The sequence below is a fragment of the Peromyscus eremicus genome, chromosome 15, assembly GCF_949786415.1.
Source record: "Peromyscus eremicus chromosome 15, PerEre_H2_v1, whole genome shotgun sequence".
NCBI classification, from domain to species: domain Eukaryota; kingdom Metazoa; phylum Chordata; class Mammalia; order Rodentia; family Cricetidae; genus Peromyscus; species Peromyscus eremicus.
The window spans coordinates 6,615,242-6,632,119 of record NC_081431.1 but is presented as its reverse complement, the minus strand read 5'-3'; the positions used below and the strand labels follow the sequence as shown (position 1 = coordinate 6,632,119).

The 16,878-nt window shown below is 43.9% G+C and overlaps 1 protein-coding gene across 1 annotated transcript in view; it reads left to right on the top strand.

The window, feature by feature from the left end:
* Ush2a (usherin) overlaps window positions 1–16,878 on the top strand; it is a 697,985-nt gene that overhangs the window by 665,778 nt on the left and 15,329 nt on the right. Inside the window, exons 64-67 of the mRNA XM_059281179.1 lie at window positions 7,439–7,645; window positions 9,801–10,039; window positions 11,319–11,527; window positions 16,535–16,711. Coding sequence (XP_059137162.1) covers window positions 7,439–7,645; window positions 9,801–10,039; window positions 11,319–11,527; window positions 16,535–16,711 — 832 coding nt within the window. The remainder of the gene's footprint in view (window positions 1–7,438; window positions 7,646–9,800; window positions 10,040–11,318; window positions 11,528–16,534; window positions 16,712–16,878) is intronic.

The following is a 16,878-nucleotide window of genomic DNA, read 5'->3' as shown; positions in this document are numbered from 1 at the left end:
AATGATTAACTACAAGGGGGATGACGAACCTCTTGACATCACAACCTGGTTCTCTCATCTACAAAGTTCATGCTGGAGAGCCACGTAATCTAGCTACAACAACAACAACAAAAATCTCACAATGCTTTCAGTATGTTTACAATTTTGTGTTGGGTCAGTTTGACTCTTGGGGCCCAGGGTGGTCCATGGGTCAGACACACACACCTAATAGCACATGTAACAAGCAAGATGAAGGATGAAGGGAGCCGGTTTCCTCCTCCTGTGCATTCCCTCTGAAAACTAAATGTTATCAAGTTCCTGTTTCCTCCAAAGCGGAACAGACAGCACAAAACTTAGCAAGCAGTAAACTCCAAACCTTCATTCTTACGAAGCGTGAATTAAGGTTAATTCAGTGTCTCCCACTATATTTAAGCCGGTTCTCCCACCTCCTAGTTTAGAAGAATCTGAGTTGCATCTACGGAGCAGCCCAGCCAGTGCAGCAGTGGCCTCAGCGGGTAGAGAGAGTAGACGGCCGTTTCTAACACGGGAAATGTCTCCTAAGTTCTTTAGTAACTTCGTATCTCTGAATTCCAAAAGTGCCAGTAGAAAAACGAGACAATGTCCTCCTATCCCGTTCTTCCCCTGGGTACCAGAATTCAATTAAAGTCATGTTCCTTCTTGCCTGATCCAGAGTGTTTTGGGTGAAAGGAGCCAGGAATGCAGGGACTCTGTACGGGAGAGATTCCCCTAGACCAGCAAGGTATCCGGCAAACAGAGGTGCTGGGCAAAGCTCATTTGATGGTGAAAGAGTCAGACAGGCAGATAACGAAGCAGGCAGCTTCACAAAGCCCTCCAACAAGTAGTCCTGCCCGGCCGAAGCCTGCAGGCTCTTCACAAAACAAAACAGTCCCATAGCCACGCAATCACAGATTCATTGCTTTCTCTCTTGAGCCGTAAGACTCTCTACCTAGTCCTGGCAAAGCTCATTCTGGTGTGTTACTATTCAAACCTATTCAAAACTCATGGCAAGCTACCCCTTAAAAAGGCATTAGCGTGAGTGCCAAGGGAACACACTCCAAGACTGTAGAGGGACCGAGAGGATTTCCTTGATTGTATCTTTTTATTTATGAGGCATAATTTATGAATGCCGGGGAGCAAACTGCACTGACTGATGACTAAGGAGCGCCAGAGCCATAAATCAGGAGCCATGTAGGAAGTGCGGACTGTGATCGAATCTATTGAATTAGCTGTTGGCCCAAGCCAATACAGGTATTGGAAAGACCCTTTTAATATCTATTTGTCTCCCTCGTGGGAGTGTGATAACAATCACATTCCATGCCCCTGGGAAACAAATAATTTAATTGTTTGCCTGTTAACATGCAACCTATTTACTCCACTGATTAATGACTGGCATGCCTGCTCTATGAGGTATTTTTTTTTTTTAATTTCTGATGTGAATTGTTAACACTGTATTTTCATTCTCTGGTTTTTATGAACAATGAGGTCTCTTTCTTACTGCTACATGAAATGAACTTGTCCTCAGAATCATCAAAATGCTGCTTAATCAAACATCCCATAAGGAATATTTTTAATCAGACACTACACAAGGAAATGTGTGAGAGAATGTCATCAAAGTTAAGTGCATCCCATGCAAGCATGAGGTCATGAGTTCGAACCTAGATTCTAGTAAAAAATAAGCAAAAGTAGTAGCACATAGTAATGATCCTAGTGATGTTGAAACCATTAGGATTCCTGGGGCTCACTGGCTGGCCAAGGTCCAAGTGAGGGACCCTGTCTCAAGAAATAAGGTGGAGAGTAATCGGCAAAAACACCTGATGTTACCTTGGACTTGTACACACACACACACACACACACACACATATTTGTGTTTGTTTCAAAGATTGTAGGTAGTGCTGATGACAAAACACACTCTAAACAGACATTTGTAGTCAGACTTTTATGTCGGGACCATTGCTTCCCAATAATGACACGGAGACTTCTTATTCATTATGAAAGCTCAGCTACTAGCTTAGGCTTGTTTTTAGCTAGCTCTTAAAACTTAAGTGAACCCATTTCTATTCATCTATGTGCCACCCCAAGGCTTGTTTACCTCATCTATATACTGTCCACCCTGCTTTCCTGCTTCCTCTGTGTCTCTTTGTGGCTCTGCCCTTCTTTTCCCAGTGTCCTCTGTGCCTGGAAATCCTGCCTAGCTATTGGCTGCTCAGCTTTTTAGTACCAATCAGAGTGACACTCCTTCACAGTGTACAAAAAGGTTATTCCACAACAGACGCTCTATGAAGAGAAGCTGAAACATGATGTGCCGAGATTTCTGTTCCTGGTTCTATAGTATTTTGCAAAGAGTATTGGATGCAAGAATCAGCTAGAAGCATGCTGAGAACCCATGTTATGGGGTCATCTCACAGGAATGCTGGTGCAAGGACCCAAAATGATGTGGAAGACTCCAGTCCAGGAGCCCCTCCTGACACACTCCGCTCAAAGACAATCTCTGTTTCCAAAGAGTACTTACTGTTGCTACAGCTGTCCAGGTGTGGCAGCTTAGTGGCAGGTGTTCACACTTCATGTAATTAAAATTATTTAAGGAAAGATACAGTAATTAGTCTTTGAGGGAAATGAGTAAATTATAGAACAGCTTTATATTTTTAATGGACAACAAGCAAAAAGATGATACCCATCAGTAGTTAGATTAAATACATATTGCACTGAAAATAGCAATGTGTGTATATCTCAGTAGCAAATCGAGCTGACATTCTTAATGTACTGATCGCTGCCAAGTACAGAATCCATGGTTAAACATTTCAGTTATTTTATATTTATTAAAAGTATTTGTAGTTTCATCTTGTACTGTAACACTTTCCATTGTTACAACAGAAACATAAAAATCAAAACAAAACAACAACAACAAAAAAAACCTAATGTGATTCATCCTGACTTGCTTACCTTTTTAACAGTTCCCTACTGGGAAGTTCTAAACTGTAATGCGTGGTGTTGTGTTAACTACATGCACACATGTAAAGTGTGATCAAATGTAAATAAGGAGCCTTTTTAACCATCCTTAATTTGTTTATTGGGCAAGTATGTTTAGGAGATGCCCTGGGTGTACAGCCATTTCCCCTCTCTTGGTCATAGAATTTATAGTAGGTAACTCCATGTCTGTTGAGAAGGTACTTGCTTTCTGGTTTTTATATTGATCTGTTAAAACTCAAAGGCCAGGGAGCTGGAGAATGCAGTTCTGTAGTGGAATGCCTATCTAGCATGCACGAGGTCCTAAATTCGTCTCCTAGGATGAAAAGCAAAAATCACACTAATACACTATTCGACATTTCCTGTCCATATTTTCTCCATCTTCCCCTGTCCATGTTAACGAGCTTCCTGCCACTGCAACAAATGCTTGAGGTAACTTAAGGAGGGGATATTTCCTTTGGCTGTTTCAGAGGTCGCAGGCCATGGCCACTGAGTTCCACTGTTTCTGGGCCTGTGGGAAAACACAGCATCGTGGTGAGGAGGCCCAGTGCGAGCAAGCTGCTCACCTCATGACAGCCCCAACTAAGAGAGGGAGTGGCAAGGGCCAGGACAAAATAGACCCTCACTGACACGCCCCAGTGACCACTTTCTTCTGGCTAGGTCTCCCCTCCAAAACTTTCCAATATCCCATTAAGTTCCAAATCCCTAAGTGAGTCGATCCAGTCACTTCCCAAAGCTGCCACCTGTGAGGATGGGTGTGTTGGAGCCAAGCCTTCAACAGGTGAACTTCTGGTGGACACTTAATCCAAGCCATAATGCCACCCTGTCAAATGTTACCAAATTTGGTAATGGTTTCTGAAAAGAAGCCATAGACATAATCTGGGTTAATATTTTAATTATGAACCCAGAACATACTTCAGTCCATGCCTTGCTTAGCTGGGCACAGATAAAAATGAAAATGAATTTTTGATATAGACTATTTTTCTTTACAGGGAGTGGGCATGGAAGGGGGAAGGGGGGCAGAGCACAGAGACCGTGAAAAGCCACCATCGCAGAGTCTGTCTTTTTCTTCCGGTCTTTGGTATGACACACATAGGTACTATTCCTGCCTGTGAGACCCACCATGCTTCAGCGTCTGTCAGCTTTCTCCTCACTGTAACCATTTTCATTTTCACTGTAGCTCATGTAAATATGCTGATCCTGCTTTGCATAAGCATGTTGATTTATATGAATGCTATTTTGATCTCAAATTGATTGAATACTAAAAAGGAAGTCTAGGGGAAAAAGAGCAATGTGGATGAAGGTCTCTTGTCAAAGACAAGAGAGAATACTAGGTCCTACGTACATTCCCTGCTAGGACAAGGATTTTATACCATCTATATTTTAGAAGATAATATTCCCAAATACACTAAAGCCTATACACTGAGGCCCACTTGTTTTCAAATACAATGGACTGAGCACTGGAAAGACAACCTGAGTTTGGCTCCCTGCATCCACACAGGAAGCTTATGGCTACCTCTGACTCCAGCTCCAGGACAGGTGGTGCCCTCTTCTGGCCTCCTCAGGAAGCTGCAGTCATGTGCACATATCTACACACTGACAAATAGACATGCACAACTAAAAATAATAAAATTATTAGATTATATCACATCTTGTAAATAAGACTGCACCTGATCAAATGCAGGAAGACATGAAGACCAGCTCTAACTCCAGGAGTAGCCTCACAATCCCATGCTGCATTGACATGGAACATGATGAGCCACTTCTGGTCACATACTCAAAGGACTCTGAGCCAATAAATATCCGCAGAGTTACTTTCACAGCTAGGATTCCTGCTGTACTGCTCACAGTAGCCTGTGTATGGAATTAGCCTAGATGTCCATCAATAGATAAATGAACAAAGAAAATGTGGTCCATATACACTGGAATGTTATTCAGCTGTAAAGAGGAAAGAAATTGAGATGTCTGCAGGAAAATGGACATAGCGGAACATCATTGTGTTAAGCAAAATGAGTCGGGCTCAGAAAGGCAAATAGTGCATGTTGTCCTCATATGTGGAATCTAGACTTTGGGTATGTGTGCTTGTGTGTATGAGTATACATGTGTGTACGTGTGTTTACATGTGTGTACTTGTAGAAACAGGGAAGTAGAATAAGGACCCTAATCAGGGACAAAGAGATCCTAGAGAACTATGGGAGGGATAACAAGGGAGTGATGGAGTACGTGGGAGATGGAGGGAGTCAGGAGCCCAGCAAGAGGAATGGAGGGCAGGGAAGGGCAGTGGGTGGAAAAGCACAGATCAAAACAAAAAGTAATAACATATAGGTATGCAAACGCCATAACGAAGCTCACTTGTGTTTTCACTTTAAAATTTAATACTAAAAAAAGAGAAGCGAATGCTCTCAGCCCTGGGCTGGACTGTCCCCTGTACTTCCTTTAGGGACCTCCCTTTAGTGCATCTCTCCACAGCTCCCCACCTTCGCGGCAGCTGTCTGAAGAGGCACTCAGTACTTATTTGCTGGATTTCTCTGATATCAAACCACCTTCCACAGGCTTCCTTCTTGTGACCCTGATTAATATCAGCATGCCTGTAAATTGCCAAGAGCCGGTTCCTGGCAGGGAATCTGATATTGACCTTTGTACTCTATTTTACATCTTTCCTAGAATATTGTCTTTTCAAATCTTGTCACTGTGAAAGTCCCCTCCATTTCATCCCTGGAAGTTTGCAGTTAAAGTGGCTTGTCTCCAGGTCCCTGAGCCAGGCACTCTTCTCCCTCTTGGGACTCAACATCTGATCTCTTCATCAATAACCTAGTACTCTACCCCCTGTAAGACTGACCTTGACCTCTCCAGAGGGCACAAGAGCAGCTTGGGTGGTACTCCGATGTGGACACTAGCTTGCAGACACCCCAATATCATGGAGACAGTCTCCTGTTCCTCACTCCCCAGTCCATCACAGGGAACCTGCTCAGCTGAGACAATTCACTCAACATGTCTTCCACCCTTGCACATTAAGGAACCTGACCTAATATCGACCTTCAGACCCTTGGTATCTTATTTACACATAACCACAACTGGCAGAACCCAAAGCTTGGCTTACCAGAAAGAGTACAATTTTAGCCCTCACCTACAAAACCATACGTGGTACACACATATACACAACATAAAATATTGTAAAGTGCTTTGAGAAAAAAACAGTTTGTAAAAAATGTGAGTGACTATATGCAAATCAGGAGAGACAGCACACTCTTTAAAGAGCTGGTTTTCCCGGGAAGCAGGTTGGCTTTCTCTTTTGAAAAGGGAGCTGCTGGCAACCCTATTGGCAAGGGGCTGGAGATTTACATTTGACAGCAGTTCAACCTCAGAAGTTTGCTCTCACAAAGGCATCTGCCCCCAAAGAAACACAAACACGGATAGGACTTGGCCTCGCTGTTAAGTCTGCCGAGGTGTTTCTTCTCCAGAAGGTGTACTGATGTAAGAACAAACACGATGGAACTCTCACTTCAGAGTGTCCCAGCTCTTTTCCAATATAGCTTGTTTTTAAACATTCAGCCCTGCCTCCCAATACTGCACACCTGGAGAGAGTCCATACAAACTCAAGCAAGCTTCCACACTTGTCTTTAAAGGCCCATGGAAATTTATTTTTTAATGAACAGTAAAAGATAACCAATGAGAAAAAAAATTCCCCAAAGTTGCAGTTGCACCTGAGAGCTGAGTGAGGAATACCACGTGGAGGAGACAGTCTTCTTGCGTTGCCATTGCCATCTATCATTCTGATTGATCACTGTGTGCTTGGCTGTTATTGGACCTAATTTAACCCTATATGCTCACACATCCATCCACCTGGTCTATTGTACCTGACATTCTACAAATTACTTACTCATGCAAATGGCGACCCAAGGCGACCTTTTAGGATATTCGTGTTTAATTATACAAATGGTTCTTGATAAATAAGATTATACATCTCCCCATATGTTTATCCCCTCCTTGATGAAAGGAAATTTGATTTTCATGCAGATTTAATGGAGACAGTGTTTAAGAATTGCTGAGTTTTATGGAGTCTGGGGATCCATCCAGTCTGAAGGACCTGATGAAGAAACCACTCCGCTGCCCCACAGGGGCAGAGGGGAGCATTTCAGCCAGCTGCAGTCTACCTGCGCTCCCTCCCTTCTTGTCCTGTGATCCTCCACAATTCCAAACTTGAAAGATCAAAATTCATCTTATTCTATTGTCTTTGGCTGGTTTGGTAGCTGATTTATTTATCTATTTTTACTTTTTATTGAGACACTCTAGCCCTGGTTGGTCTGGAACTCGCTCTGTAGACCAGACTGGCCTTGAACTCACAGAGATCTACCTGCCTCTGATTCCCAGGTGCTAGGATTAAAGGTGTGCACTTCTAAGCCCACGCCTGATATTCTTTTCCAGTGTGAAGGTACCTTGGTTTTCATTGGTCTTGTTGATTTTTTTTTTGAAGGTATGGGCAGTGAATTCTGCAGGAAAAGCCCCAAGTAACTGGACTTGGTGTAGAACTGGACCAGCCCCACCAGAAGGCCTCAAAGCGCCCACATTTCACACTGTCTCCTCCACCCAAGCGGTGGTCAACATCAGCATACCCGAGAGACCCAATGGGAACATCAGCCTCTACCGGCTGTTCTCCAACTCCAGCAGGACCCATGTTGTGGTGAGCACACAGTGCAAAGAGCTGACACTCAGTGGGGCTCTCACTAAAAGCCACCGCCTCTGTGCTCTGGCTCTACCCTCCTGCATCCTCTCTTGTACGTATACTCTCATTGCCCTATGGTCAACAGAAGGTCCTTCTGAGAGACTGAGCTTTTAGGAAACAGAAAACATCTGAACTGGGACAAGTGCCAGGGGTGGTACTGAAGATTCCAGAGACATGAAAAACCGCAGACTTTACACATATGCAAATTAATTTAATTTAGAAAAATAGAGGCCAGCTACCTGAAGAATGGTGGCATGTTACATGATGAGGTTAATGGAGTAAATGTTAATATGAAAAAGAAAAGATGAAGCAAAGAATGTTCCAGAAACCCCAGTTTTGACACACACAGATCTCTAACAAAAGGAAAATCCAGTCTCTGTTGGTGAAGGTGAATTCAAGAAAGTTCCACCTGCTCAGAAGAGGCAGAACCACTGGGCACAGCTGTCTCCACAGCTGTTGTTAACACATTTGAGGAAAGTCAGGGGACAGACAAGAGCATGGAGGGATCTTATTACAGCGGGTTGTAACCATGCCTGTTGAGAGGGAAGCCATGCCAGAAACAAAGAAAGAATGGCATTAGTGTTGTAAATTGGAACACAGCAATAAGGCCAAAGTAGCTTGGCGAGGCGATTGCTTTTGTAAAAGGGGGCACCAAGACCCAAACCCAGCAAGGAAGCACACTGGGACACGGACAGGAAGTTTATTTGGTGTTTATTCTAATACAGTGGTGGCTGTGTCTTTCCCTATTGGCTGGAGTCTGACCTTAGAGTGTTTTGAGATTGGCTAGTTTTAAAGGAAATGAAAGGGAACTAGAAAGGATATGCTGCTTAAGTCCCTGAAATTCACAGAATGGGGCAGGGGTAGTAAAAGAAAGTTTTTCTGGGCGGGGGACATTAAAATATTTACATAAAGGTTTTACAATGTAAGGAAGATACAAATATTTTAATTCCCTGTCATAAATAGAAAATTGTCAGCATTTGACAGAACAGACGAATATGTAATATTCCTTACAGCTAGGAACCACTGCTAAGCTGTCACCTACACTGTGCAGGTGACAGACTGAGAGCCACCTCATCTCTACTCTACTTTCTTGTCTCTTGCCTCTGTGGCATGGCTTGGGTCTCTCCTTTGTGGCTCATGAGTAGGTGGAGATTTTGTTCACATAAGCTTATAGAGAGATTGTGCAGATCCCAGTATTACATTATGAATTATTTAGACCAATTTAGGGAACGATTTGGGCAAGTGTGGAGAAATCCCCTGAGGCCAGCTTACCCAGTGTTGAAACACAATTCCCAAAGAAGACTCACATGCAGGCAAGGCTCCTAGTGAATGCTAAAGGAATATTAGCATATTTTCTACAGGGCTTCGTATTCAATAAATATAGATGATGTAAATACAATCAGCCCTTGATTATCCATGCTTATAAAATGATAATATTAATAAACCCAAATAATTTCTATTTGGAGTGCATTGTATGCATTTTCAAAAATAACAGGTAGCTCCTTAATTGTGTTACTTATGTCTATGTGGAAAAGAATTTCTACTTCTAATGTGTCTTTTCCAAATGGCGTCCAAAGTTTGCTCCACAGAAATCAGGAGTTTGTAGTCCTACAGAGACAAGTGGCTTTGCAAAAACAGCCCTCCCCGAGGCAGGGACGCTGCAAGCAAACATGTTTGCAAACGCCCCTGACATGGGTTCCAGGGCAGTTTAGAAGCATAAGTTCCATGCAAGTTATTGCAGCAGAATGTGAAATTTAGTGGTTAAAAACCTAATTCAAATATGGATTATGATTTTTTGGTTCATTGTGTTGCAAAGGAATCTTTCTGAAAGTCATTGAATTCAGCCCATATTTTGTGTATTTGGTTCCATTTTCTAGTACCTTCCTAAGGTTAGGGAAGAGAGATTCTACCTTGTTACCTCTTTCCTGTTGCATCTTACTTTTACCAGACTCTTATAAACACCTCTCCATGGGGATTGGCCATTCTAAGAGTTCCCACTCTGCTGAGTGCCTCATGGCTTCTCCCAGAGTACCAGGTGTGGAGTTCCTTTCAGAGAAGGAGGCACACCATCTCTGACCTGTGACACTGTCTCATCCGCTCCTCTCTCCTGCAGCTGTCTGAAGGCATGGCCACTCAGCAGACCCTGCATGACCTGAGACCCTTCACCACGTATGCCATTGGGGTTGAGGCCTGCACCTGTTTCAACTGCTGCAGCAGAGGGCCAACAGCTGAGCTGAGGACCCACCCTGCCCCACCCTCAGGGCTGTCTCCACCTCAGGTCCAGACACTGGGCTCAAGGATGGCCTCCTTCCAGTGGACACCCCCTCGGCTCCCTAATGGTGTCATTCACAGGTCAGTGGAACAGATGAGTGAGCCAAGAGAGACATGGTAGAGAGGCATGTGGCCAGCCAGCAGTCCCCAAATGCTTACAAAATAGATGCATGCAGAACAAAATATCCATTTGAGCAGTTGTGTTACTTGAAAAGTGTTTGAGCCGTAAAACCAGCTGGGAGCAAAGTGAGCAATGAAAGCGTCTTGAAGCAAGAGAGACAATGCATTGTGTTTGCACTCACTAAAAGGAGACCCTCCCCTGGGGGTTCTCTGGAACCATGGGCTCCACTGACCTCAGCTGGAGCAAGAGAGACTTCTGTAGTTAGCTGGGAATTGCCCTGACCTAAGTTAAAATGTCAGCAGGGCCAGTATCTCAAAGAACAATCTTCATTCAGAGTAATCTGGAGGAAAGGGGATTTCCTTTATTCTTCACCAAAGGAAATGACTACTCATGAGGCTGGAGAGTGGCTCAATTGGTGGAATGCTTGCCATGCAATCATGGGAACCCATGTTTGATCCCCAGAACCCATATAGAAACCCACACCCTTAGATACTCCAGTGCTAAGGTGGCAGAGGAAAACAGAGCCCTGGGGCTCCCTGGACAGTCAACCTAATCTCCTTGGCAACTCCAGGCCAAGGAGAGACCCTGTCTCAAAAAATTAAGGTAGAGATGGGGCTGGAGGAGATGGCTCAGCAGTTAAGAGCACTGGCTACTCTCTGAAGACCTGGGTTCAATTCCCAACACCCACATGACAGTTCACAATCATTTGTAACTCGTTTCCATGGTTTTTACGCCCTCTTCTGGCCTCTGCAGGCACTACATGCATATGGTGTGCAGGTATACATGCAGACATAACACCCATACACATAAAAAATAAAGCTAAATCCTCTGGTCAGCACACAGATGTGTCCACACCTGCATGTGCATATATACCACACACCCACACTCAGACTGCCTTCTGGATGGCTATCCACACCTGTACACAAGACAACTCCATTCATCTTCTACGTAACTTCACTTTTCATTCCCTGCAGTATCAATGCAGGGTCTCTGAAAGCGGTTTCCTGAAATGGAATTTTTAAAGAGTTTGCAAAATGTATTCTCCCCCAAATATAAGCAACTTTGAAAAGTGACAGAATTCGAGGCCAGCCTGGTCTACAGATCAAGTTCCAGGACAGGCTCCAAAGTTACACAGCAAAACTCTGTTTTGAAAAATCAAACTAAATCGAGAAAAAAAAAAAGAAAAGTGAAGGACAAACAGATCCACTGCCTGTCCTCTTCCCCCATTGCCTGTTCCAGCTATGAACTACAGCTGCTCCGGCCTTGTCCTCCTGATTCGGCCCCACCCTGCCATCCCAGCCACACAGAGACCAAGTATCGGGGCCCTGGGCACAGAGCCAGCCTGGTGGGACTGCAGCCTTACACTACCTACAGGGTACAAGTGGTGGTCCACAATGAGGCGGGCAGCACAGCTTCTGGGTGGACCAGCTTCAGCACCAAGAAGGAAAGTGAGTACTCATGGGTGATACCTGGCATAGGAGCTATTGTATGAGAACGGGGAAGCCAGTGGGACTGTGAGGCCTGTGTTCGGTTGCATGGGCTGCCAGTGAGACATCATGTAGAAAAACCCCATGGCATTAAGAGTATAAAGGTCCAGGGCAAGTGGGTAGTCCCAGCTGGCCTGGAACTTACTATGTAGATTAAGCTGGCCTCAAGCTTAAATTTCCTGGCTCTGTCTCCCAAATCCTGGGCTTACAGGTGTGTGCCACCATACCTGTCTAAGCCACTTCTCAAGGACCCTTCCCCTCCCTTCCTTCCTCCATGCACTTCCCCAAAGCAGTGAGATATGGCATGTCAAGAGCAAAAGAGCAAATCAGTGCTGAAATGGACATGCAAGGAACTGTTAAACCAATTAATTAGATTTTTTTTTTTTTGGTTTTTCGAGACAGGGTTTCTCTGTGTAGCTTTGTGCCTTTCCTGGGACTCACTTGGTAGTCCAGGCTGGCCTCAAACTCACAGAGATCCGCCTTGCTCTGCCTCCCGAGTGCTGGGATTAAAGGCGTGCGCCACCACCGCCCGGCAATTAATTAGATTTTTATAAAATAGCTTCATTTCTATTTTTTAATGATTTATTTTTATTTTATGTGCATTGGTGTTTTACCTGCATATATGTCTGTGTAAGGATGCCAGATCCCCTGGAACTAGAGTTACAGACAGTTGTAAGCTGCCATGTGGGTGCTGGGAGTTAAATCTGGGACCTCTGGAAGAGCAGCCAGTTCTCTTAACCACTGAGCCATCTCTCCAGCCCCCTACCTCACTCCTATTATATATGTACATATATATATAAAACCTAAAAAATGTAAAAAATGAAAATGAGGGCTGGGGAGACAGCTCAGTCACAGAAAGCCTGAGGACCTCAGGCGGGTCTCCAGAACCCACGTGGAAAAGCCTGGACGTGGAGGCACACACTCTTCATCCCAGCACTGGGGAGGCACATGGATGGTTTCTGAGGGTTGCTGGCAACCAGCCATGCCTACTTGGTGAGCTCCAAGTCAGTGAGAATTTTTGTCTTAAAAAACAGGGGAACAGAGCCTGAGACAGATTACCTCTGCTTGCACACACGTACACCCTAACAAATGTGCAACTCTCCACACATGCACACACAAATGAAAATTACGAAAAGGTATTAGGAATAAAATAAATAGTTATCAGAACCAGAAACATAATCTGTGGGGTGCAATAAGGAAAGAGAATAGAGTTTCTGGTTCAAAACTTAATCAATAATTCCAATAAATCAAGAACAGAGCATCAGGCTAAAGCCAGGACTCCTCCATGCAAGGCCTGTGTACCCACAGGATCACACAAACAGGAAGCCAGTCCTACCTGTAATCCCACCACTTAGAGGCAACAGCTGTCAATAGTTGACTTAATCAACTTCATTCTTCTCTACTTACATAGTTTTTATTGTGTCTAAAATCATAGTATAATTGAAATTTTCATTCTTGGTTTTTTATACATGAAATTATTTGATTTGTATTTCTTCTGTCATTTAAAAACTTTATCACTTAAAAACCTTCAGCAATTTCAGGGTCTGCGGATTGTGTTCTAGAATCCCAGGGGACATTCACATGACCTGAAGCTGCTGGACCTAGACCCCAAGTTGATCTGCCCCTGAGCAAGACCTAAATGATCCTGAGCAAGACCTAAGTGACAGGGCAGATCCCACCATGCTCAGCTGCCCACCTCCCAGCATTCCTGTTCCCAGGTTTCTTGAACTTCTTCCTCTCTGACCTAACTCATGCAAGCCTTAACTTGCTCCCAGCCTTGCACTGTAGATACCCACAGCTGGCCCTGACCTCCTCTGCTAACTCTTGCAGGGGGTGGGAGAAGTTACGAGTCAGTAGTTTGCATGCCTTCATCTGATGTCACCTGCCTTCAGCCTGAGCCTGAGGACCATACCCCTGGTCTTCTCCGAGTCCACCTGGCTGTACAGCCACTCACTTCTCCCCAGATGCTCATAAGCTCCACTCCCTCTCCTGGTACCACAAAGCTTTGCCAAAGTGCAGTCTACACAAGCCATCCCCATTTCTCCCTCCCCCCATACACTTCTACTTCCCCACTACTGGATGGAAACCTCTTCCTCAGTTTGTCCTTGACCTCCATATTGACGACTGCGGGATACATGGTTCACCCCAGGTCACCTTCATTGACTAGTCAGGAATGTTCAATGCAATTCTAGTTTTCCTGACAAGCATCTCCTAGTCCCCTCCTGCCCCTGGGGATATTCGTATTAGTTGGTTTTCTTATCTCAGTTGTAAACCTGGCTGGAAGCCTTTCCACTTCATTCTCTCTCTTCCTTTTACTCAACTCCTCCCTTGTCCCTCTCCCCTCTTCAGTGGGGGTTCATCCACTTCAAGACTACACCCCCAAATGAAGGATGATCAGCAAAGGGTCATTTCCTACCCAACCCATTCCTAACCCTCTTCATTCTCTGATCCTCACCTTCTCAGCTCCCATCCTGGGCAAGGTGCCTTCGACTCCCGCAGAACATCATTTCTCATTTACTATAGACAACATTTAGGTTCCTGCTGTGTATATGATAATCAAAGCACACTGCAACAACTCTCTATATTTATAGTGCTTTATGCTATGCCCATGAAGCAACTATGTTGAATATTTCCATTCACTGTCAGTATTGGCCAGAAAGCCAAGGAGCATCTAGATGAGGGCTGGAGGTTACAACCGATTCTTTAGTCATGAAGCTTAGATATTTTGCTTTTGTACTGAAAAAACAAAGTGAATAAAATATTTGGTCTCCCCCACTTCCTTACTTTGCTTCCTGTCATTCTTTCACAGAGAAAAAAATAACTAGATACTAGACCAACACTAGGAAGAGAGGTCCTCTTGATTCAATAGTGAATCCATAGATATGAAAACATGCAGGAGATGACGAAAATGTGGCTCTCTAAACACTAACATGCTACATATAACTCATTATGTACACTGGAAGAAAACATGGACCAGAGAGTCCAAACTAGAATATAATTTTAAATAGTGTGGGCAATTATATAGGGATAAGAGCACATTCATGCTCACCCAACAGCTTGGGGAGCACATCCAGCCTCTGCCTGGACCACCCTTCAGTGAAGAGCAGAATGGTACAGACGAACAATAGTCAGTCCTGCCAAGAGAAAAACGTGCTTGCCCACTACTCCCATAGAGTCCGTGCTCCCACCACTGACGGTTCCAAGTGACAGCACATCAGCACTCAACACACAGATGGGAGGGGATGGGAGGGGATGATCGTTACATAATCTATCATTCTGCTACAATAGGACAAAGAACCCTAGGTGGATGGATAACCGTAAAATGTAATAAATAAGAAAAGTGCCAAGAATTTTAGCATCTATTGCCCTGTAAATGTAATCAAGTTCAGAGAGTTTAATTCCTAGTCATGGCTAACTTGACTTACAGGCCCACATGGGGCACCAAAATGTTTTTCTGATGGCACAGTGGCTGCACGTGAATCTACTGCTGTTTCAGCCAGTAACTACCCACTTCTCAGGCAAGGGCTTTGTGGGACTTCTACATCTGACCAGATCTGCCTCCTGCCACTGCCACCAAATGCAGTTTTTAACTAAATCTCTATCATTCTGTTTACCAATAAAGACTCTGGAGTCAGAGGCTGGGGTGAAAACCTGCTAGCTCAGAGAGGTTGAGGAGCAACTAGCTAACCTTCCCTCTTTGCCAGCATCTCAGAAAGAGAGTATATATTCCATCACTCCAAACCAAAAAGCATTGCCACACTCAAAGTCCCTCCCTCTTACTTCCTGTGAGTGTCTCTGTTTACTGGACTTCCTCTGACTCTCTATGATTACTTTCTGTCAACTAGTTGCTGGATCTGCCTCTTGACCCAAGGGTTGATTTTATTTAATTAACTCAAATGCAAACTTGGGGTTCACAGTGTGACCATATATCCCGCAATACTGTGTCTTTAGAATCTAAACCATATATTACAAAATGTAATTATCGCTTACTTCGTTATAATGCTCTCATCAGTAATGTAGCCAATGTATTCGCACCCACCCTTCCTTTCCTAAAAGCCAACAGGATGTATGTGAACCTTAATGCTTTAGAAATATCTTGATTATTTTGGAGAAAACAAGGTCTCCTGAAGGAGATCTCTTCCACCCTAAAAGGTGATACATTAATGACTCCATTTGTTTCTTCAACAAGTTTACATTGAAGATGAGCTGCAGTCAGGGTTTCCTGTTTTGTTGTAGCAAGGAACTTAAAAAGGAGAAGAGAATACACCTGTTCAATGCACACCAAGTTGCTTCTAGAACTGACATAATACTTAGGAGAGCCGGGTCTGATTATATACTAATGTACTCGGCTATTGATTGATTAGTCAGGGCAATGAATTATTATGCTTGGATTGCTGCTTGCAAGGCCTTTTAACTATCTTAGAAAACAAACTAACAGTTCCAGAAAAAAGCTTTAAAAATAAATGGGTGCCAAAAGGACATAATTCAGCATCTAAGCAGTTTGGTTTGGTGCAAAAAAAAAAAATTAACTTCATCTAGTCCTTGGGGCTTCATAGCAATAAATATTGATTTGATATGAAAAATAGCTATGTACTGTAGTTAATAGTGTTAAGGACACTTTATCCGTTAAAAGAGGGGGAAATACTGCAAAATATGAGCCCCAGGTTATGTTGCTAAGCAAACCCATTGTGTGTTAATAGTTTTATTTATAAAACAGTGCTCTCCATTGATTTTTGGAAGCAGCACAAAGCAGCTGAGAGCGCATTTCACATGTGTTCTGATTGGCTGTCTCCTTGCCTCTCACATCAGTTTATTATTTTTAATGGGTTTCTAGCAACACCCAGGGTTGTTTCTGTTTGGTTGGTTGGTTGGCTGATTTCATCTACTGTTGTTCACATTCTTCTAAAAGCTCCCTGTGCATCCATCCACAAGTCCCCGTCTCTAGGAGCTGTGCTTTCCTCCCCACAGGGCCTCAGTACCAAGTCCCATTCTTGGTGAACAGCAATGAATCCACGGTATGTGTAGACTGGAGTGGTACTTTCCTCCTGAATGGCCAGTTAAAGGAGTACGTGGTCACCGATGGAGGACAGCAGGTGTACAGTGGCCTGGACACCACCATCTACATACCAAGGACAGCGGACAAAAGTTAGTAACTGACTTTCTGCTCTGTGTCAGGTGCTATGGTCCCCAGCTTTATGTTAAACCAGAAAGGTGACCCAAGGAGACTTGTCATCCAAGTTCCTTGGTTTATGTGGCCCCTGGTTGCAGAAATCTTACAGCTCAGAGTAAATATGTGTCTCCTTCCTGTTTGT